Source organism: Panthera uncia, chromosome C2, assembly GCF_023721935.1.
Source record: "Panthera uncia isolate 11264 chromosome C2, Puncia_PCG_1.0, whole genome shotgun sequence".
Taxonomy (NCBI): domain Eukaryota; kingdom Metazoa; phylum Chordata; class Mammalia; order Carnivora; family Felidae; genus Panthera; species Panthera uncia.
The window spans coordinates 91,312,241-91,335,340 of NC_064810.1; the positions used below are offsets into that span (position 1 = coordinate 91,312,241).

Consider the following 23,100-nt stretch of genomic DNA (forward strand, 5'->3'; position numbering starts at 1 on the left):
AGCCCATCGCCCCTCCCACAACCCCTCCAGTAACCCTCAGTTTGTTCTTCATATTTATGAGTCTCTTCTGTTTTGTCCCCCTCCCTGTTTTTATATTATTTTTGTTTCCCTTCCCTTATGTTCATCTGTTTTGTCTCTTAAAGTCCTCATGAGTGAAGTCATGATTTTTGTCTTTCTCTAACTTCACTTAGCATAATACCCTCCAGTTCCATCCACATAGTTGCAAATGGCAAGATTTCATTCTTTTTAATTGCCGAATAATACTCCATTGTATATATATATATATATACCACATCTTCTTTATCCATTCATCCATCGATGGACATTTGGGCTCTTTCCATAATTTGGCTATTGTAGATAGTGCTGCTATAAACATGGGGGTGCATGTGTCCCTTCGAAACAGCACACCTGTATCCTGTGGATAAATGCCTAGTAGTGCAATTGCTGGGTCGTAGGGTAGTTCTATTTTTACTTTTTTGAGGAACCTCCACACTGTTTTCCAGTGTGGCTGCACCAGCTTGCATTCCCAACTAAGCAAATAATTTTAAAGTTCATTTTTAAAAAGGAAAAACAATGACAAGTGCCAATATCAATGACACAAATGTTAGCACATCAAGGTAAAAACTCAAACAGAGATAAAATATAAAAAGGAAAATATATAAATCCTCAATTTAGATTCAGTAAAATATCCTCTGTCCTATTTAAGAGAAGTCAGTATAGATTTTATCCATTTTAAATGTTTCTAAGTTTTATCATTTTCTTCACTCCAGATTTGCTAAGATTTTTTTTTTAATAAGCTAAAGAATAAAAGTTTAGGATTATAAGTCTTGAAGTCCAAATTTAATAATAGACATAAAGCTGTTTCAGTTAATGTGATTCTGAGTTAGGGAGGCTTAAGAGAAACTAGAACAAAAGTCAGTGGATTTAAGAAGGTAAAGGAAATGAGGAACCAGGGTATCACATAATGTACTCAAAAGCTATGGGGAGTAAGCAATGACAGGAATTAAAGTGGCAGGTAAGTCAATGAGACAGTTATAAAAAACTTCATGGAATCTGAAGAAGATGTATGATCAAAAATTTAAAGCCACAACTCTCTCAGGATTCAGGGGATAAAACCCAGAATGGATTAGCAACCTAACCTATTAGATGAAAGGTGCCAGCTGACCTGGGCACTTTAATAGGAAGAGAAGCAAAAGCAAACAAATAGAAGTACTGAGCAACTATGTAAAGTAAAACCCCATTGGAAATTGACTTCACCTACCCCTGTTCTCCAAAACAAAGCAGGCTGAAGTTCTCCTTATGGAGGAAACAAGTAGTTCAGAATTATCTGCCTCACGACTTTTTCAGTTAGGGTATGGTCAATTATGCATAGTATTTTCACTGTCTTTTGTATTTTGTGACATTACTGATCAAATAGAAATAGTTTTTCATTAACCTCACTACAACAAAACACTGCATTTAACACAAGTCAATTTTTGATGAGATTTTATTAGGCCTATAACTGTACATGGTTGGCTCTCTAAGATTCCCTGTATTTTATACTAAACAATAATGTATGTAAGAGGGCAGCACTTCAAGAGAAGTATAGTAGAAAAGGATAAAAGGAAGAGGTACAGACTTTAAATAAAAGCTTTAATAGATGAGAATTTTAGAATTATAATCAGTGTAGCCCATCTGATATGCTAACCACTCATTTACCCTAAAATCTGTTGTCTTAAGGGATCATCAGGGGATCATGATTCTTAATATTCAATAATCAAGTTATTCTACTCTTCAACAAAATATTGGCTCCTTCTTTGATTGAAAAATCTACTTCAATTTCAAATTATTTTGTAGATCTTGAATAAACATACTTAATAGAGCCAGTAAGTTCCTGAATTCTTGATCTAAACATTTATTAGCATGGAAATAAATTAAATTTTCATTTTGACTTGGATTTTAAGTCATGAAAATTCATCATTCTTCTTAGTATTAGGCCTTCTCCTAAAAGTATTCTATTAATACTACTGAACCAACAATTGGGCTCAATTTAAAAAAAAAAAAAATGTGTTTTGTTAACTTTAACTTCTACATTATACTTCAATCAAAGCTTGGCTTTAAACATTCAGGCAAGTCACACAGATCAGCAGTGTTATACTATATTAAGTACAAATTTACCTCCAGGCAGTCATTGAAGAGAAAGAGAGTTACTTGCTCTCCTCTGTCACAGGGGTGTTCACCTAGAGAAATTGTTTCAACTCGTTGGACTAAGCTTCGGTGAGAAGACAAAAGATTTGCCTGTATAGATTGAAAATATTAGTAAAAGAGATCACTTGGTAGTAATCTTTTTAAAGTTATAATTTAAAAGAAAATGGTACCGATATTCTGTTTATATTAAAACTATAAACTCTCAGTACCAAAAAAGAAAATAAACTAACAATCATCAAAAATGAATACTTACTGGGCATCCATCTACTTCATAAACAACATCAAATATTTGCTTTTGAGCTTCTGTTTTTCTCTTATCCTCATTAATATGGCTGAAAAATTAATAAATTTAGTTTAGAACTTCAACTTTAAAAAAAATTAAAATATGAAAACTGCATTCAAAGATATCTCTTGTCACAAAAAAAGATCTTCCATGCAAGTCTATCTTAATTTTGACAACTGAATCAGTTAAAACACCTCCTAAAAGTATCCTACCATATTAAAAAAATTCTAAAGAATCCTTCAGAAAATTATGTTTTACTAACTTCTTTCTATATTCCTTTTTTACTATACTATGTATTTCCTAAAATAGATTAAACCTGTACAACTTCAAGTTAACAGAAGTTTTATTAGTTAAGGTTTTATGTAGCTCATTCCCAAGTCATATGTTAATCATTTCAGTAAAACAAAAACTAAGACTACTACTTCCATATAAGATGAAATTAAGAAGGAAAGGATACACCTTCTTCCTGAAACAACTAAAAACCATCAAAATATAAAGAATCAAGTGTTGTTAAGATACTAGGAAGTCAATTCCTATGAGACAAGAGACAAATAAGGCAATCCCAACTAACTATATGCTGTCTATAAGAGACATTCTTTAGATTCAAAGACATAAATAGGCCGAAAGTAAAATGGCAGAAATAAATACTCTACCCAACAAAAGCAAAATACACATTCTTCTCAAGTGTGTATGAACCATTTTCCAGGGTAGGCCATAAAATAGGCCTCAAAAATTCTGAGAGGATTGAAACAATACAAAGAATCTTCTCCCACAACAAGGAGTAAAACTAGAAATAACAAAAGAAAACTTTGGAAATTCAGAAATATGTGGGAATTAATAAACAGCATACCCCTAAATAACCAATGGGTCAAGAAGAAATCATAGGGAAATTATAAATTCTTTGGGGAAAAAAAAAAAACCAAAAAACTGATGAGATACAACTAATGCAGTACCTACAAATTTATAGCTATAAGTGCATGTAATAAAAAAAGATCTCAAATCAATAACATGTTTAGGTTACTGATTTAAGACTCTAGGGAAAATAAGTAAATCTAAAGCAAGAGAAAGAAAGAAATCATACAGTAGAAATTACTGAAATAGAGAATAAAAAAAATAACAAAAATCAACAGAATGAACTGGTTCTTTGAAAAGACTGACAATATTGACAATCCTTTAGCTAGGCTGGCCAAGAAAACAAAGAAGACTCAAATTACTAAAATTACGACTATAAGATGGAACATCATTACAAACCTTATAGAAATAAAAAGGATATGAGAATACAATGGACAATTGCATATCAACAAAGTAGATAGCTTAGATGTAATGGACAAATTCCTACAAAGAAACAAACTATAGAAACTGACTCAAGAAGAAATAAAAAGTCTGATTAGGTCTATAACAATAAATTCAAGTAGAGATTCTAAAGCCCAAGTAACTTCATTGATGAATTCTACCAAACACCTAAAGACTTAATACAAGTTCTTCCCAAGTTCTTCCAAAAAAACAGAAGAATACATTTTCCAATGTATTTGTTAAGACCAATATTAGCCTGATACCAAAGCAGGAGACATCACTAGAAAATTGTAGACCAATATCCCTTACGAATACAGACACCAAAATCCTTAACAAAATACTAACAAACCAACTCCAGCAACATTTAAAAAAGATTATGCACCATAATAAAGTAAGATTTTTATCCCAGGAATACAAGTTTAAGTGAAAATTCAAGGGACCCAGAATAGTCAAAACAATCTTGAAAAGGAAGAATAAAGTTGACAGACTCACATTTCCCCATTTTAAAACTTAATACACAAAGCACAGTAATCAGGACTGTGTAGTACTAGAATAATCATAGTCATTTAGGATCAATGAAATAGAATTAAGAGTAGGACAGAAATAAGCCCTCACATTTATGGTCAGCTGATTTTCAGTAAAGATGCAAAAGAAATTCAGTGGAGAAAGGACGGTCTTTTCAACAAATAGTACTAGAAGAGAGTTCCATATACAGAAATAAACATTGATCCAACATTTATTGAAAACCTATTAAGAGCATGGCATTTAGGATAAGGATATATTAGGGGTGCCTGGGTGGCTCAGTCGGTTGAGCGTCCGACTTCAGCTCAGGTCATGATCTCACAGCTGGTGAGTTGGAGCCCCAGGCTCTGTGCTGACAGCTCAGAGCCTGGAGCCTGCTTCGGATTCAGTGTCTCCCTCTCTCTCTGCTCCTAACCCACTCGCTTTCTGTCTCTGTCTCTCTCAAAAATAAACAAACATTAAAAAAAAAATTAGGATAAGGATATATTAGACATGATTCTTAAAGTTTCAGAAACTTAAGTAATATTGAAAAAGAAGTAAATCTTTAATCACCTGTCTTATCAGTATGCTCATTATCCCTATAGCAGCCAACTGATACTCTTCTAAGGGACACAACAGGTCAAAAGACTATTCCCTATTTAGGTTACTTTACAATCTTTGTTTACAAAACATATTATACATAAATAACAAATACTATAAGATACCAACCCCTTCAGCTTTCTCTTTTGTGAAAATAGGTGTTGACTGCCTACTTCATAGAATTTGTTGAAAGGATCAAGGTAAATTATGTGCAGAGTATTTGAAACCATGAAGTGTGGGGAAAAAACTATTATCCTGACATCAAAATAACAAAAGCATGAAGCATGAAGACTGGCGGATCAACATGTAAAATATAAACATAATTTTAAAAATTGCACAACCCTTTTGGCAGCAACAGACCTAGTATTCGCCAATTTGAGCATTATTCTACTGCTGGGCCCTCTCTCTAGAACTAGCAAAGTCTGTAAGAGCTCCTTAGCAAGTATTTTAAGAAACTCTGTTACATATAGAAGCACCTCAGGGACTCTCAGAAGTCATTTAACTAAATCTATTAAACATGTTGATAATGTAAAGTCCAAAGAGTTGAAGTCCCCTTGCCCTCCATGACATAGAACAATTAATAGCAACAGTATTCATTTCTGATTATAATAATCAAGAAAGATCATTTCTGATTAGAGCTAGGTCTCCAAGTTAGACCTAGAGTAATTACCCTAAGTTTAACAATCAAGTACCCAAGTCAATTAATTCCATGGAGTTTTACACTTTTAACACATCTCCAAGAAACACCATCAATTTATATTCTATTAAATTCAAAATAAGAAATAAAAAGTCAAAAGTAAAAGTGAAAGAATTATTATAAATGTTTACTTTTTATTTCACCATAGTCATCTTCCTGAGTTACATTTGGATAGTTTAAATGAAGACAAGAACAAGCTATGACTGGAGGTATATAAAGAAAATGTCTAGAAGTGCATTTATAACATTACCAAATTTCTAAATCATTGTTACTTTCTAAAACATTGTTAGATGTTTTTGATTAATGACTGTATTCTTAAAATACTTCTCTCTCATCGTTTTAATGTGTAACTACACTATTAGAAAAATAATTTAGATATCACTACATAAAAATTTGCTTTGATATTCTTCTCTCCATTTATGACTCTAATTGCTCTATAATTCCATTTTAATCTAGGCAACAATAAGAAATTGAAATAATGCACTTACGTCATTACTTCCTTTAGTGATCCAATAGCTTTTTCTAGAGTGCTTTTGTCAGGATTTTCTTCGGCTGTATGCTTCTTAAGATCTGTTACGAAAAAATGTTTTTTTTTCTGTGATTAGAAAAATACAGTGGTTTTTTATCAAAGACTTTAGAATGCTGTCCATTTTGATATAGGCAGGTTCATTTTTAAAGCTAATATCTAAACTTTACTTTTAAAAAAGTCTTACACAATGTTCCCTTAAGAGCTCTCTTATATGTTTGTTAAGGTTTCCACTAACTAAATGTTTAGAATTGTATTGTATTGACTAAATGTTTAGAATATTACAGATTTTCTTACACTGCTCACACCTAGGTTCCTCAAGCTCTCTCCATAGTGCTTGAATGAAAACGCATGATCCTCAATTAGCTGAGAAGTTATCATATATGGTATATTTCATGTTGGGGCCCATGGCTCTATCACAGAGAATATTCAGTAACCTTGAGAGCACAGGTTTTATCTTAGAGGTTCATGAGATGCTTATACTTGGACTCTTCTTACCCAGGTTAAGTTCCCTATGCCATATTCCATCTGATGGTTCCATAATACCATACCCACCCGATCTTTTTTTTTTTTCCTATCTAACCTTTAAAGTTGGAATGATACAAGAAAGGCTTAGAAACTATTTGGTGGATTTCTACAAGTACCTAATGAAAAAATAATGAAGGTAAGTAAATAATCCAAAAAAAAAAAAAAAAAAAAAAATCACACTACTTTGTAAAGTTAAGTCATACTATTTGTTCATGTATTCTCCTTATAATCTAAAAAACAGGATTGCTTTTAAAGACTAGGGAAATCATCTTATAAACTAACAATTCTAAACTACATTAGATAGCCTTAGGAGAAAAACAAAACTGATTTACTTTTAAAATTACAACTATAATTCATATAGCTCCCAAAATATTTTAAAGAGAAAACTAGATTAAACAGTCACAAAATTAGCCTCCTTATCTGTTACCCGTATTACTATACTTAAGATTTAGGGCTCAAAATACTTTATTACAGACTTACTCCTGTTCGTAATTTAGTTTTCATACGTAATTTAAAAAATATTTCCGGGGCGTCTGGGTGGCTCAGTCGGTTGAGCGGCCGACTTCGGCTCAGGTCATGATCTCACAGTCCGTGAGTTCGAGCCCCGTGTCGGGCTCTGTGCTGACAGCTTGGAGCCTGGAGCCTGTTTCAGATTCTGTGTCTCCCTCTCGCTGACCCTCCCTCGTTCATGCTCTGTCTCTCTCTGTCTCAAAAATAAATAAACATTAAAAAAAAAAAAAAAAATTTCCTAAAAATATTCACTACCTTCACTAAATGTAAAGTCATATACATATGCTTTTCTTTTGCTACAGGCAAAATTTATTCATGAAAATTAACTCTTGTAAAACTCCCTTCCATTGATATGTATAGTTTAATCTCTAGAATAAATGGATGCATGCTTCAAGAGTGTTTTGCACAATCTAAGAAAGTTTGTGGATCCTGGGTGGCTCAGTCGGTTAAGTATCCCACTTCCCCACTTCGGCTCAGGTCATGATCTCATGGTCTGTGAGTTCGAGCCCCACATCCGGCTCTGTGCTGACAGCTCAAAGCCTGGCGCCTGATTCAGATTCTGTGTACTTGCATTAGAGCAAGTATACAGAACTTTATGAAGATTCAGAAAAGGATTATGTAACTGGAGACATATGAATCATCTCTCGTTTTGTGATTCTGTGGCTGAATTTTGTTCAACTGGATGTAAATTAACTGAATTAAGTGACACACCGTGAAATGTAATACTTTCAGTAGAGAAACAAAAAACAAAATAATAGTCAATTAATCCTGTAACAAATAAAGCATTTTAGGAGACTGAATTATTGTAGCACCAGTGATTATTAAGACCATCCATAAAGGTATTTTCTATATAAGATATAAACTTTAGTGCTGAAATCTAAGAAAACTATGAAAATGAGAAGACTTTCAAAATTTTTAGAATAAAACAATTCCATAAAAAACATCCAAAATAGTCTGAAAACAGATCAGACAAGTACCATTTAAAAGTAACGCAACACTGGGTAACCTCTGTACTGGTCGAATGAGAAGTTCAACAAGGCTTTGCCGTCCACATTCTGGTTTCGCTTGGTTTATCTGAAAGGAATCAATTAAACAATTTAAAAAAAAAAAAGGTTTTTTGCAAAGATTAAATGCCCTACATTTACTAGACTACATCTTATCACTAATGCCCTGAAAAGAATTAATAGAAGAGATGGGATGGCAGCTATTAAAGATTACTATGACTGAATAATCTTCCAAGGACCTTAATGACCTCCTGGCCACTCAAGGATTGACATCTTAAACACAAAATGAGTTTCTTTGCACACTCCTATCTATTGTATCTTAAGTTTCTCTTGAGTCTACACAATTCACAAGAAAAAAATAGTTGTGAAGTATTAATTATGCTGATACCATTGAATAAACAAAATAAAGCCCTGGTAAAGAAAAAAAAAATTCTTAAAGGCAAAATCAAATCACACTGAAAAATTTTACGTGTTTTAGAACTAAAACATGCATAACTTTAAAAAACATGAATAACTACAGACAACATTCTCATTCACTCGGTTCCCTCGTGGCCCCTGCTATCTAAACCTTCTGAAGTTTGTGGATCCTGGGTGGCTCAGTTGGTTAAGTATCCCACTTCCCCACTTCAGCTCAGGTCATGATCTCATGGTCTGTGAGTTCGAGCCCCACATCCGGCTCTGTGCTGCAAAGCCTGGCGCCTGATTCAGATTCTGTGTCTCCCTCTCTCTCTCTGCCCCTCCCCTGCTTGCATGCATGCTCTCTCACTCTCAAAAATAAACATTGAATAAATAGATAAAATTTTTCTGAAGCTTTACTATCACTGCCACTCTCAAATATGGCTAAAGTTAATAGGTTACACACTAAGAGGTTTTTACATGGATAGATTTTTACTAAATGTATAATTTAAATGAACTCCTTTAGAAATTATTCTCAGATTTTTATTGGAAAGAAATGCACATTACCTTGAGAAAAGCATGAAATCTTGGCTTCTGTTTTTCACATTTAATAATTGTTTCCTTGCTCATTTCAAAGAAGTTTACAAAGGGAGGATAGGTTTTTACCAAATCTTTTGACTAGGGAGAAGAAGAAGAAAAAAATATTAATTTGTCATGGATATTATCCTTAGATAACGAAATTTAAAACCAAATAATCAATAGTCACAATCTGACATACTGCATACAAAAGAAAAATTTATAATAAGCTTGTCAAGTTAAATACAGAAATTTTACACATTTCTCATTAGCGAGTTAATTGCTAAACAAAATGCATCAACTGGTACACAAAGCCTAAAACTGCAAACAAAGACTCAGAAAGAAACAAAGTATACTCATACATATTGTATTGACATAAACATGACAAAGTTTTAAAACTTCTATAAGTTCAGAATATAGTAATAAGCACCCCAGAACATGACATGCTATTATTTATTGACAAACCCAAACCATCATTTAAAGTTTATTTATTTAGGGATGCCTGAGTGGCTCAGTTGGTTAAGCATGCAACTTTGGCTCAGGTCATGATCTCATAGTCTGTGAGTTTGAGCCCCAGGTCATCAGGCTCTGTGGTGACAGCTCAGAGCCTGGAACCTGACTCAGATTCTGTGTTTCCCTCTCTCTCTGCCTCTCCCCTGCTTGCACTGTCTCTCTCTCAAAAATAAGTAAATATTTTTTAAAAATTAAAAGAATAAAGTTTATTTATTTATTTTTGAGAGATAAAGAGTGAGTAAGAGTACATGAGTTGGGGAGGGGCAGGCAGAGAGGGAGAGAGAGAATCCCAAGCAGGTTCCGTCAGCATGGAGCCCAATGTGGGGCTCAAACTCATGAACCGTGAGATCATGAGCTAAGCCAAAACCAAGAGTCAGATGCTTAACCAACTGGGCCACTTGGGTGCCCCCAAACCACTACTTAAAAGATTAATTATAGGGCCACCTGGATGGCTCGGTTGATTAAACGTCCAACTCTTGATTTCAGTTCAGGTCATGCTCTGATGGTTGGGAGATGGAACCCCTCAACAGGCTCTGTGCTGAGTGCTGAGCATGGAGCCTGCTTGGAATTCTCTCTCTCTCCCTCTCTCTCTCTCTGCCCCTCTCCCACTGGCACACATGCTCCCTCTCTCAAAATAAACATTAAAAATATCAATTATAGCACCCAAAATTGCAACAAAAAAGGAAAAATGTCTCAGCTAATTGAGGAGACTAACAGGTATCAAAAAGAAATGTGACCAAAAAAAAAGATATGTGACAATAATTTGCATATTTGGAATTCTCAACCAACCAGAAAAAAACAGGTAAGACTATATGGTAAGAATGGAAGTTAGGAGGAGGCCTCAGAAAAGAAAAGTATGTGTGCCAGAACCCAAGGCACTGAAACCTATAAATCGTATTCAAACAGACTGAAAGACACTTAGAAATCCCATTCACAGCACCTCATTCAAAATGAGTTTACTTTATTTGATAAACTTAAGCCATGTGGTTTTGCCCTAGCAAAGAAAAGCAGTTCATTATAAGCTTTTATGCAGAGCAGACACAAAGACAGTAAAAAATGATATCAACTAAAAAGAAAAAATTAAAAACTCAATTACAGAAAATTTCACAAAATCATTAATCTGTGACCATTTATGAAGGACAAATAACTTGATATATAGTAAAATTTTATGGCACAGTAGGACAATTAGTGTTCCTAACGATGACCTTGGGGTATCAAGAAGTGTTAAATTATATATAGCAAATATGTTTCAGAAGACAAGAACACTTCCGATATATTTTCTAAACACAACTATGTCAAAGTTTTGAAAGCTCACACATTTAAACAAGTAACTGCCATTCCCTGAGAGTACTTAATGAGATGATGCTTTAACCTGAAAACCTAAAAAAGAAATTAAATACTCACATATTTAAGAAAGATGTCACCAATGCTTTTGCTCTCATCCCAATTAACAATAAGGTCTTCCAGATCATCCTGAAAGAGCACAAAATACAACATTTAAGCTTGAATTTGACAGTCCCTTAAACATTTTCCAATATTTTTGAAACATTCATTTGAAAGAAGTACCTTACAAAGTATATTAATTTGATGTGCAAAACAATAACACACTCTTTCTCCTCAATAAGGAATTAACTTTTTGACTATGAGGAAAATACCCTTTGAAAAATAATTAAGAAAACACAAACAGTGTCAAGTCAATAAGACAGCCTAACTTTCCAAAATGATAGGCCAGTTCAACATCTTTTCTTATTAACTATAAAATTGATTGCCATTATTAATTGTAGAAAACTACTTTTGATCTTGCTGCTAAAGCACCCATCTGAAACTGTAATCTCTAACAGGTCAGCAAATTTTACTTAAAGGGCCAGAAGGTAAATATTTCAAGCCTTGCAGGCCATATGGTTTCTGTTACAAGTACTCAACTCTGTCCATGTAGTGTGGAAGCAGCCACAGACAATTCAGAAACAATTGAATGTGGCTGTGTTTCAATAAAACTTTCTTTAGCAAAACAAGCAAAACTTTACCAAAATCCTAATCTGACTAGATTTGGTCCATCAACCATAGTTTGCTAATTCCTGACCTATAAAATCCTAAAATATTAAATATTTGTAAAAATTTTAAAGACATTTAAAAGTATTCTAAGGGGGCACCTGGGTGGCTCAGTCGGTTAAGCAGCCGACTTCAGCTCAGGTCATGATCTCACGGTCCGTGAGTTCAAGCCCCGCGTCAGGCTCTGTGCTGACAGCTCAGAGCCTGGAGCCTGTTTCAGATTCTGTGTCTCCCTCTCTCTGACCCTCCCCCATTCATGCTCTGTCTCTCTCTGTCTCAAAAATAAATAAACGTTAAAAAATAAATAAATAAATAAAAATTAAAAAAAAAAGTATTCTAAGATAATAAAATACAAATCAGATGGTAAAATGAGATGCCAAGAAATGACATTCCCTAATCGAAATTCTAAAAGTGACTTTAAAGTAGAAATTAATCAATAAGCCCTTATAACCAAAAGTTCTCCAAGTGTCATCCACAGGCTCCCCAGGAAATCTCTGTAGTGGAATTCATGAGATTAAAACTATTTTCATTACAACACTAAAGCTCCATATGACTTTTCCACTCTAATTCTGTCACAAGCATACTAGAGACTTTTCTAGAGGTTACGTGATGTGTGATACGACGACAGACTGAATTCAGAAGCAGATATAAGAAAACAGTCTTCTCTTAAGCAAGACAGAAAAAATGTAAAACAGCATCACTCCTCTTACTATTTCAGCTTTGGAAATAAGCTATTTTCCATAAAGGTTTTTATTTACAACAAAAGAAAAGAAAAAATTCATAAATAAAACTAACCTTTGGGCAATATAATATAGTAGATTCTGACACTGACTTGCTAGTTTTAAATACTGGCCCTAACTTTGAGACATGGAACAAACTGAGGGTTGGCGTAGGGAAGTGGTGGGATGGGCTAGATGGAAGATGGGTACTAAGGAGAGCACTTGTGATGAGCACTGAGTGTGGGATGTAAGTGATGAATCACTGAATTCTATTCCTGAAACCAATATTGCATTACGTATTAACTAACTAGAATTTAAATAAAAATTAAAAAAAAAAAATACTGGCTCTAGGGTTTGTTCTGTGCCCTTGGGCATGTTACTTAACCTCGAAGTGCCTTAATTTCCTATTCTGAAAAATGAGGATAGTAATAATTCTTACTTCAAAGGATTAAATTAGTTAATACTTGTATAGCACTTAGAAGAATCCTTATGAGAACCTGGCTGGCTCAGAGTCAGGGGAGCATGCGACTCTTGATCCCAGGTTGTAAGTTTGAGACCCATGTTGGGTATAGAAATTACTTAAAAATAAAATCTTTAGGGGCGCCTGGGTGGCTCAGTTGGTGGAATGTCCCACCTCTTGATTTCAACTCAGGTCACGATCCCCGGGTTGTGGGATCAAGCCCCATGTTGGGCTCCACACTAAGCATGGAACCTGCTTGGGATTCGCCATCACCCCCCCCCCCCATGTCCCTCTATCCCTCTCCCAAACATGCACTCTCTCTAAAAGAAATTAAAAATAAATAAGATCTCAAAAAAAAAAAAAAAAAAAAAAAGAATCCTTAACAGACTGTTATACTGAGTAAGGAACTATTAACTTTATTTACCTATGTATTTAATATAAAGTACACAGGATATTTGGAAAACTGTGATACAAAAGAGAAAAAACTTAAAGCTCTGCCAATATAATCTAGTAGTCCTCTTTTAAGTATAAAAAACTGGGGGCGCCTGGCTCGCTCAGTCTATAGAGTATGAGACTCTTGATCTCAGGGTTATGAGTTTAAACCCCACACTGGGTATAATGCCTACTTTAAAAAAAAGTGTAAAAAAACTGTAAGATGGCTGTATATTTATATAAGAACATTGCTATCAGAAAGCAATGTAATCGGGGTGCTTGGGTGGCTCAATCGATTAAGTGTCCGACTCTTGATTTCAGCTCAGCTATGGTCTCACAGTTTGTGAGACATCCCTCACAGTCCTGGGGAATGTAATATTAAGCATGGTGACTATAGTTAACAATACTGTATTGCATATTTGAAAGTTGCTAACAGAGCAGATCTTAAAAGTTCTCATCACAAAGGAAAAAGAATTTGTGGGGTGTCTGGGTAGCTCAGTCAGTTAAGCATCTGGCTATTGGTTTCGGCTCAGGTCATGATCTCACAACTTCATGGGTTCAAGCCCCACATGGAACTCTATGCTGATGGTGCGGAGCCTGCTTGGGATTCTCTCTCTCCCTCTCTCTCTGTCCCTTCCCTGCTCACACTGTCTCTCTCTCAAAAAATAAATAAATAAACTTTAAAAGAAAAAGAATTTGTAATTATGTGTGGTGATAGATGTTAATTAAATTTATCATGGTGATCTCTTCATAATATATATGCATATCAAACTATTATTTGTATAATAAAACTAATACAATGATATGTCAATTAGATCTCAATTTCCAAAAACAAAAACAACAAAAAAAAAGCAAGATAGCATTAGGATTTAAGAGAACAGACTCTGAAGTTAGACAAACAAGTATTTAAATCCTAGATCCAACATTTATTAGATGACTGACTTGGGAAAAATTATTTAATTTCTGTGTGTAGCAGTTTCACATCTGTAAAATGCAGACAATAATACCAACTTCTTGATACTGCTCGCTACATGTGCCAGTACTTGATGGCCGGCTACATTTAAAAGAAGGAAAAAACTGCTATGTATAAAAAAAGACAAGAAAATACAACAGAATTTAAAATTTTGGGTGATAGGATTGTGGGTATTTTATACTCCTCTTTCCTTTACTCCTGATCTTACAAATGTTTGACAACATGTATTGGTTTCGTGGTAGAAAAGAACACAGGCTTTGAAAGTTTTAAATGTATGACAAACTTGAAATCAGCTAAAAAACAACTAATAGTTTAAATATCAGCAATCCAACTTTATAGAAGAAGCTTGAAGAATGTTACACATGAGAAAACTATAAAGAGTAACAATCATTTTCAAAGCCCCAGTGAATCAGAGAACATGATTTTCTCTATTGAGATTATGATCCTATACACATAACAAGTGTAACATTTTATATTAGAAGAGCACTTTAACACCCAGACGAACTAAATGAGTGACACAAATTCAAATTGACCCACAAATTAGTGTTAGGACACCAAGATGAAAACTTACTTGCCTTCCCATTCTACCTTTATGCCTGCCAGTGTTTCTTATAAAAGAAAAAATATAACAAAAACACTTTTTGAATATCCAGAAACCAAACTAGAATAAGATTAACCTGGGCTGAAACTCAATAGCTTTTTATGAAAGTAAAGACTCCTTCAGAGTCCCTTTAGATCTAGAAATAAGTGAAATATGATCATGGATTTTGATAAAGTACAAACGCAAGCACTTAAAATTGCATTTTTATTAACTTATAGATCGTTAATACTTTTGTTTATAATGTACAGTAAAATCAAAAGTAATATAATGTACTTGTTTGAAAACATTCTATAATACAGATTGATCTTTTTATTGGAATATGAAATAACCATTCATATGGGTTGTTCTGAAGAGAAAACTGATCAATTTTGCTCAAGTACCAAGTAGAAAATAAAGTTTAACTACTTTTAAAAGTTCAGCTAAATCTGCCCCCAAATTACTTTACTATGACAGACTGGTACCTATAAATCATGGACCCTTCATCAAAGTAAAAATCATTAAGAGGACAGCATTGTCTTACGTGTTGGTTTTTTTTTTTTTATTTACCTGACTATAAACAGAGAGATGAACAAAATGGTCTCTAAGTCTCTTGCAGCTTCAGTTTTTCAAACAACTCAAAGCAAAACAAACAACTTGAGAGGAACAGTAGGAAAATAAGAAAAATACCACCAGCAACCACATATTTCTATAGAAAAAACTTCAAAAGGTTTAATTCCTTGTTTCAGGATTAATCAAAATTTAAAAACAGACCAACAACAAATATTAATAAGGCACTGGAGCAAAGGGACATAAATGATTCAAAGGAATAAATGAGAGAATAAGAAGTTTTAGGTATAAAACTCTAATTTAGACAATCAATAGTACCTTAAAAAAACATCATATAAACACAATCCAAAAAGAATTATAACATACACAAATTTACCTTTATCTTAGTGTGCACATCAAAGATATCAGGGATACTACCAAAAATAGTCTTAATCTCTTCTGGTGCAAGGATAGGCCCACCACGTTGTCCTTCCTCTTCCAATGGTACTTGAAATAACTAAAAGGTTAAAAAAAACCCACTAGTTTAGATAGGTTATAGGGAAAAAAGCAAACATATTGACAGTGAGGGGCGCCTAGATGGCTCAATTGGTTAAGTGTCTGACTTTGGCTCAGGTCATGATCTTGAGGTCCATGAATTAGAGCCCCACGCCTCAGAGCCTGGAGCCTACTTCAGATTCTGTGTCTCCCTCTCTCTCTGCCCCTCCCCCCCTCTCGCATACACTCCCTTCCTCTCTCTCTCTCTCTCTCAAATATAAACATTAAAAAAACACTTAGAAAAAAAACATATTGACAGTGATAAGAGAGAAGTTGATGGAAAAGAAAAAATTAAAAAAAGAAATCTCTCCCTAAATTTGAGAACTTTTTTCTCATAACATTTTCTATTTTATCCTATTTATTTATACATCTGTGTGTATATATATTATCATAAAATGTTATGTTAGAATCTAATAACATGAAATTGCTAGTATAATACAAGAGTAATTTGCACTTTTCTTTCAAATTACTAAGGAAGAAAGCAATAAGCAATCAGTGATTTCCAGACATACGCTTAATAGAAATACTAAATGTTTTGACATTTAGAATTTCTGGGTCATCGGCTATACACATTTTTAACTTTACTGGAAGTTTGACAGTAGGTTGGAAACTAGTTTTTGTGTTGGTTTTCTGTGTCCACTGAGGCCTTGCGGTCTTTGGGGTAAAAGCTGGTTTTAGTACACAACTCCCTACTTAGATTTTGGCCTCTGAATATACCTCACTTCATTTAAAAAAAATTTTTTTTTAATATTTATTTTTGAGAGACAGAGAGAAACAGAGCACAAGTGGGGGAAGGGCAGAGGGAGAGTGGAGACACAGAATCCAAAGCAGGCTCCAGGCTCTGAGCTGTCAGCACAGAGCCCTACACAGGGCTCAAAATCACAACGGCGAGATCAAGACCTGAGCTGAAGTCCACTGCCCATCCAACTGAGCCACCCAGGCTCCCCATGAATATACCTCACTTTATTATCAGCTTACTGATGTATTTAGAATAATAAAGGCTTTTGTTTTTTGGTTTTTTTTTTTTCTGATTTCAGTATTTTTATTGTTTCTAGTGGGTAGGGTTCATAATTGCAGAAATGGAAGGCCTGGAAAAATATATTTATTTAATATGTTTTTATGTATATAAGTATTTTGGGTGACTAAACTTATAGAAATGTAATTCTTAAAACCAGTAACAATTCATAATCTTCGTTTGAAGTGTTTTGGTTTTTTTTTTAAAGATTTTATTTTTAAGTAACCTCTACATCCAACATGGGGGTCGAACTCACAACCCTGAGACCAGAAGTCACATGCTCTACCGACTGAGTCAGCCAGATGCCCCCATAATTTTCATGTAGTTCTTTACTACTCTCTTTTATTTTATTTATTATTATTATTATTTTTTTACTTCTGCTCCTCCTGGCCTTTGTGTTATTGTCATTCATTTTATTTCCACGTATGTTAAGAACCCAACAATACATTACTACTTTTACTTTAGTTATTTGACTTTTTAAAATTTTACTTTTTACTTTAAAACCTCCCAGTAGTCTTAAGACATGTTAAACTATACAAAACGGTTCTCCGTACTTGCTTTAAGCCTCCATAAAAAATTAGATAGCCAAACACTTCTGATTCTACCTTTCCAACATTTCTCAAATTTGTCCTATTTTCATTTTCACTGAAAGAAGTCCAAGTCCTCAAAATCTCTAACCAAGACTGCTGAAATAACCTCCAAATTAGTCTTGTCTCCATAATTTCCCCTCTTCAGTACCTAAGTGAAACAAGCTATCTTCCAAAAATGCAAGTCAGATACCATCTTCCCCTTCCCATCAAAAATTCTTCTCTATATTACATATAACACTATACAAAGGCCTTCTCTAGTCTGGCATAGACAGCCTGACCTCAGCTCTCACTGTATCCACACCCTACCCCTTGCACCTTAGTTCCCTTAAATCACCCTAAACGCTAATCCCCTAGACTAGTCATTATACCTTGAATGTTGTATACATCTTCAATTGTCTATATTATTTGCACAATCTCAAATACACTCCCTACCCATATTTTTTACATGTACTAATCATACTCCTACTTCAAAATTCACTTCAATTTTTATCTTCTTTATGATACTTTTTCCAATGTTCAACCCACCAAACTTCCAACCCAACACCTTCCCTAAGCTCATAAAAGTAAAACTCCCACCTCACAAATCTCCAAATACCTTAACTAAACCTCCCTCATGATGTTCATACCCTTTTACTCAGTATTATAATTAGGTATGTATGTTTTATCTCCTCTTCCAATGTAAGCTCCTTTAAAACAGCAATCTTCTTTGACACTTGGGAAACTAATTTATATTAATAGGCACCCAAGTATTATATGAAATACATAAAGAAGCTTCTGGGGCTAAATTATTCCAAATCCAATTTCAAAAAAAAGGAAGGAAAACATCAGTCCTAAAATAAAGACTGAAGAGAACATTATTATGAATTTAGATCACAATCTTTTAAATAAAATCTTAGGTGAGTTTATAGTAAGCATAGTGGTATGAAATGATGTAAGTCTAATAATTCTAAGGGCCTTTTTAAGGCATTTTAGCAAAGTTAATTGATATGCAAATTAGAATTCTGAAACTCCAGTGCATTTACCATGGTCTGAAAGGATTTACATTTCTGGGTAATAAATGCTACCAAAGTACATGAACAGTGTATGCCAACGGGATTTTCTGCTACTCGACTACATTTTGGCTGACTATAAAAACTTCAACAAGAAACTCATCCAGAATGATTTCCCTTGAGGAAGAAGAGCACAGCTGACTTAAAACAAGTAAAGTTTAATACAGCAAAGGGCCTCATAAACCCTTGACTGCTGCTAAACAAATTAACTGTGAAGAATAACCTCTCCATGAATAGCAAGAAAGAAGTCTTTCCATTTCTTATCCATGCATTTTATCAGTGGTACAAGCAACTAAAGGCTATTATATTGAACCCTAATGAGTTATATTAAGAATTCAAATAGAGGTCAGTTAAAAATTAACCCCAATCAGAAGCTCCCTATTATTTTTCTATTCAGAGACAAGCATGATGGTATCAACTTTATTTTTCTGACAATCTCCTTCATTACCTAAAACAAATCTATTACCTCTTTCTGCAGATGCCAAAATAATATCCTATTATTGTATTTCAGAACCTTGAATTTCAGTTTTTTCTTTAATATCATCTTCAGTCTCACCCTAGAAGGATCCATTAGAATTGTTCTTCTTCAGCAATAACTTCATAGTACATTTTAATGATAAGCAAGGAATTAATATTTATGACTAACCACTACATACTTTAAGAAACTTGACACATGAGGGGGGCCTGGGTGGCTCAGCCCGTTAAGTGTTTGACTTCAGCTCAGGGCATGATCTCACGGCTCAGTAGTTCGAGCCCTGCGTCAGGCTCTGTGCTGACAGCTTCGGTTTCTGTGTCTCCCTCACTCTCTGCCTCCCAACCCCCCGCTTGTGCTCTCTCAAAAATAACTAAACATTAAAAAAATTAAAAAAGAAAAAAAATAAACTTGACACATGAAAGGATTACTGAAAAAAAAATTACATTCATATTGTTATGCTTCATTGCTATTGCTTTTCACATATATACAGTATGACTCCTAGAATGCACACTTTCAGAAAAAGTTATCTACCACATCTGCGTATGAATATAAATGCAGTATCCTGACAGCGAACATGCAAAGTTCTGCATTGAATAAAAGTTAGTTCTCTCCAAGATTATCTACTGAGGATCCTTCTCTTTTTAAAGTCACTATAAAAAATGGTGCTATTTCTATATGAATAAAAGCTACTATTACAGTTATGGTATTTCCCTAATAGCAGATTTTCATCATACATTTTCATTTTTAGTATCTATGTTCAAATTCTACGCTTATATAATTTGCTTGCAAGAAATAACACTTCTCAGATTTTTTAGTTATGAACACTGGAACAGGGATCATTTTGCACCAAACTCTTACCTGAATAATTGTGGCCAATATATTTACATAATTACTTTCAGTCTGATAAAGCTCTTTTGCAACTTGCCACCTGGCTGACTGCTTTGAAGGAACCGGAGTGGAATTTTTAGAAGACTTAGTACAAGATTTTGGTGTTTCTAAAAGGTAAAAAGGAAGAAAGATTTAATGAAAACCAGATACAAGTACCAGATACTGTGCAGATTTAACAACAAAAAAAGGGGTAAAGATATCCACTCTTAGAAATATACCCATTTAGATTTTCATTAAAGTAAAATTTCTTTACAGGATAAAGCCAGAAAAAAATAATGGTCCAAAGTATCAATGACTCCAAATTGACAGATTTGGCCTGTCATTATACTAAATAATGGCCTGTACTCTTCAAAAACGTTGAAGTCATTAAAAACAGAGAAAGTTGAGGAACTATTCCAGATTAGAAGAGACTAGAGAGAGATAACAACTTTCTCTATGATCCTGGATTGAGTCTTAGACCAGGGAAAAGAAAAAGGAACTTTATTCTTTTCCTAAAAAGGATATGAGTGGAACAACTAATAAAAATTAAGAGTAGGTCATACATAGTATTAACATCAATTTCCTAATTACAATACGTGTATTATAGTGGTACAAGAAATGTCTCTCTATTTTAGGACATACACATTTAAGTATTTAGAAATAAAGGGTCATCGTATCTGCAACTTAATCTCAAACGGTGCAGACATAAAAAATATGTGTGTATATAGAAAGAGAGAGAGAATGAATGAATGAATGCTAACACAATCATGGCAGAATATTTCCATTTGGGAAAGAAATCTGAGTAGAGTACTAGAATCTTTGTACTATTTTTGTAGCTTTTTGCAATCTAAAATATTTCAAAATAAAAAGCTCAAATAAAATAAAATTTAAAACTCCATAAAAATATTTAAGTTAAAAGATAAAGAGGTTGTTATGATTACACAGTAACAGAAAACTTATCACATATATATGCAGGAAGCCTTCCTCAAAAAACCCAACATCACTGCAAATTCTTCATTAGTTCTTAACATAATATGAAAACACCTAGTCCAACACAAAATGGGAGGACACATTAGTATTTTTTATACATATTTCAAAAAACATGATACTTCATAAAAGCTTTATATACACTTTCTTACTATCAGTTATGATTAAAATACTTTAACATTATGTACAGAATCTCCTAATAGCAAGTTTTTCAATAAGAAAACTAATGTATAACATACAATAGAATGACATGGAAAAAAACAATACAGTCCCAGTATATTAACTTTACTCAATGATAATTTTAAATATTATTAATACAATGGTGTGTACTATGGAACTTTGAATGTTTTTTAAAGCTAGTAGACTTCAAAGATTCTCCCACTTGCCATATGTTATTTCAGGCTGCTCTCAATAGATCCAAGAGCTTCTGCCATCACATATTTCAGGAGGAAGAAACTGACATACATTGATCTAATTTAATTATTGTGTGTAGGCAGTGATCTACAAACTGGGCATTCTCCTATACAGAGTACCTAATATATTAGTACAACTGTCATGTCTGGGTTTTTTTAGTGGTTCATTTTCTTCTCTTCCTTCTGTTCTAAACTAATAGCTTAAGTTCCTCTTCTGTTCCTTCAACTGCATATTCAAGCTTCAGCCATATATGATCAGCTCTTACCATCCCATGCCCAGTATGTCCATCATGATTATGGAACCAGTAAATTCTGACATATGTATCTAATCATAATCCTCTACCCAAGCACCAAGTTCAATTTTTCCAAATACCCACTGGACATTTGTACCTCAATTTTACCTGGATATTCTCTAAAACTGCACTATCTTCCTCCAAAATATAGACTTCCTGTTTTTGCTAAGGTAACATTTCTCCTATTTTAATACTTTGCCATCATCCCTTATTCTCTTCCTGTCACTCCATTCCATCAATATCTCCACTTTTCTTTCCAACCATCAGTAACCCTGACTCAGGACCTTATCACCTTGTGGCCCAAGCCACTATAGATTACTTCATGGTCTGGCCATCTCTAAACTGTCTTCCTTTGAATAATTTTTCAGAATAATTCACTACAAATTACCTACTCAACCAATGACTCTACTGCTCAATAGCTTAAGTTCCTCGTTAATGACAATATGCAGTTCAGACCTGCCAGTCTGATTTTAAAGTCCTCTAATATTAGGCCCCAACTAACCTTTCTAATTTAACTATTACTCCTCCATACTACAAGTCAACTAATCTCTTCACTATTCCTAAAAAACGAATTTGTATACTGTTATCTGTATTCTTACTCATCTTACTTCTCAACTCCACCTTGGTTTTCTGGGCCTACCCTAAATTGACACTCAATTCCTTCCATGAATATTTAGTGAGGCACCGTTCTTGTTTTCTTAAAGCTTACATTCTGGTGAGGCAAATAAAATAAACAAAAAATATAGTTTCTAACAGTAAAAACTACTACTAAAGACAACAACCACATAATGGGTTGGTGAGAAGTACTCAAACAGGGATGTAACTTTGTAGAAAACCCAACATGATTTCTTTAAAGCAAAGAGGGCAAGTATAAAGTTCCTGAGGTATGAATGTAGTGGAAATATTTGAAGAATAACAAAGATAGTGTGACGGAAACTTAAAATATTACAGGAGAGCAGGGTATCCTATGAGGTTGGAGGTAAGTGAGGAAGGATCACATAGGAACTTGGAAGCTACGGTAATAAAAAGCCACTGTATGACTTCTAGCAGAGAAGTGGCATATGTATTTTAGAAACCTAAGTGCTGCATGCAGAAAGGCAAAATTGGGGGTGCCTGGCTGGTTCAGTCGGAAAAGCATACAACTCTTGACCTCAGGGTTGTGTGTTTAATCCCCAGGATAGGTGTAGAGATTACTTAGATAAATAAACTAACTTTAAAAAAAAGAAGGGGCACCCAGGTGGCTCAGTTGGTCAAGTGTCCAACTTTTGATTGTGGCTCAGGTCATGATCTCACAGTTTTGTGGGTTCGAGCCCCATGTCGGGCTCCATGCTGATGGTGTGGAGCCTGCTTGGGATTCTCTGTCTCCCTCTCTGTCCCTCCCCTACCTGTGCTGACTCTGTCTCTCTCAAAACAAATAAATAAATAAACTTAAAATTAAGAAAGAAAGAAAGAAAGAAAGAAAGAAAGAAAGAAAGAAAGAAAG

General features: G+C 34.1%; 1 protein-coding gene across 9 annotated transcripts in view; it reads right to left on the reverse strand.

Annotated features, from left to right (window-relative positions):
- Nucleotides 1-23,100, reverse strand: part of ECT2 (epithelial cell transforming 2) — a 63,783-nt gene that overhangs the window by 21,770 nt on the left and 18,913 nt on the right. For all 9 annotated transcript variants that reach the window (XR_007457319.1, XR_007457321.1, XR_007457320.1 and 6 more), the window contains 8 exons: nucleotides 19,916-20,052; nucleotides 15,771-15,890; nucleotides 11,019-11,087; nucleotides 9,093-9,203; nucleotides 8,103-8,199; nucleotides 6,050-6,131; nucleotides 2,441-2,519; nucleotides 2,158-2,277 (listed from right to left, as the gene is read on the reverse strand). Coding sequence is in view for 4 of the 9 variants with exons in the window: in XM_049628561.1 (XP_049484518.1) it covers nucleotides 2,158-2,277; nucleotides 2,441-2,519; nucleotides 6,050-6,131; nucleotides 8,103-8,199; nucleotides 9,093-9,203; nucleotides 11,019-11,087; nucleotides 15,771-15,890; nucleotides 19,916-20,052 (815 nt within the window). In the remaining 5 variants the exon portion in view is untranslated. The remainder of the gene's footprint in view (nucleotides 1-2,157; nucleotides 2,278-2,440; nucleotides 2,520-6,049; nucleotides 6,132-8,102; nucleotides 8,200-9,092; nucleotides 9,204-11,018; nucleotides 11,088-15,770; nucleotides 15,891-19,915; nucleotides 20,053-23,100) is intronic.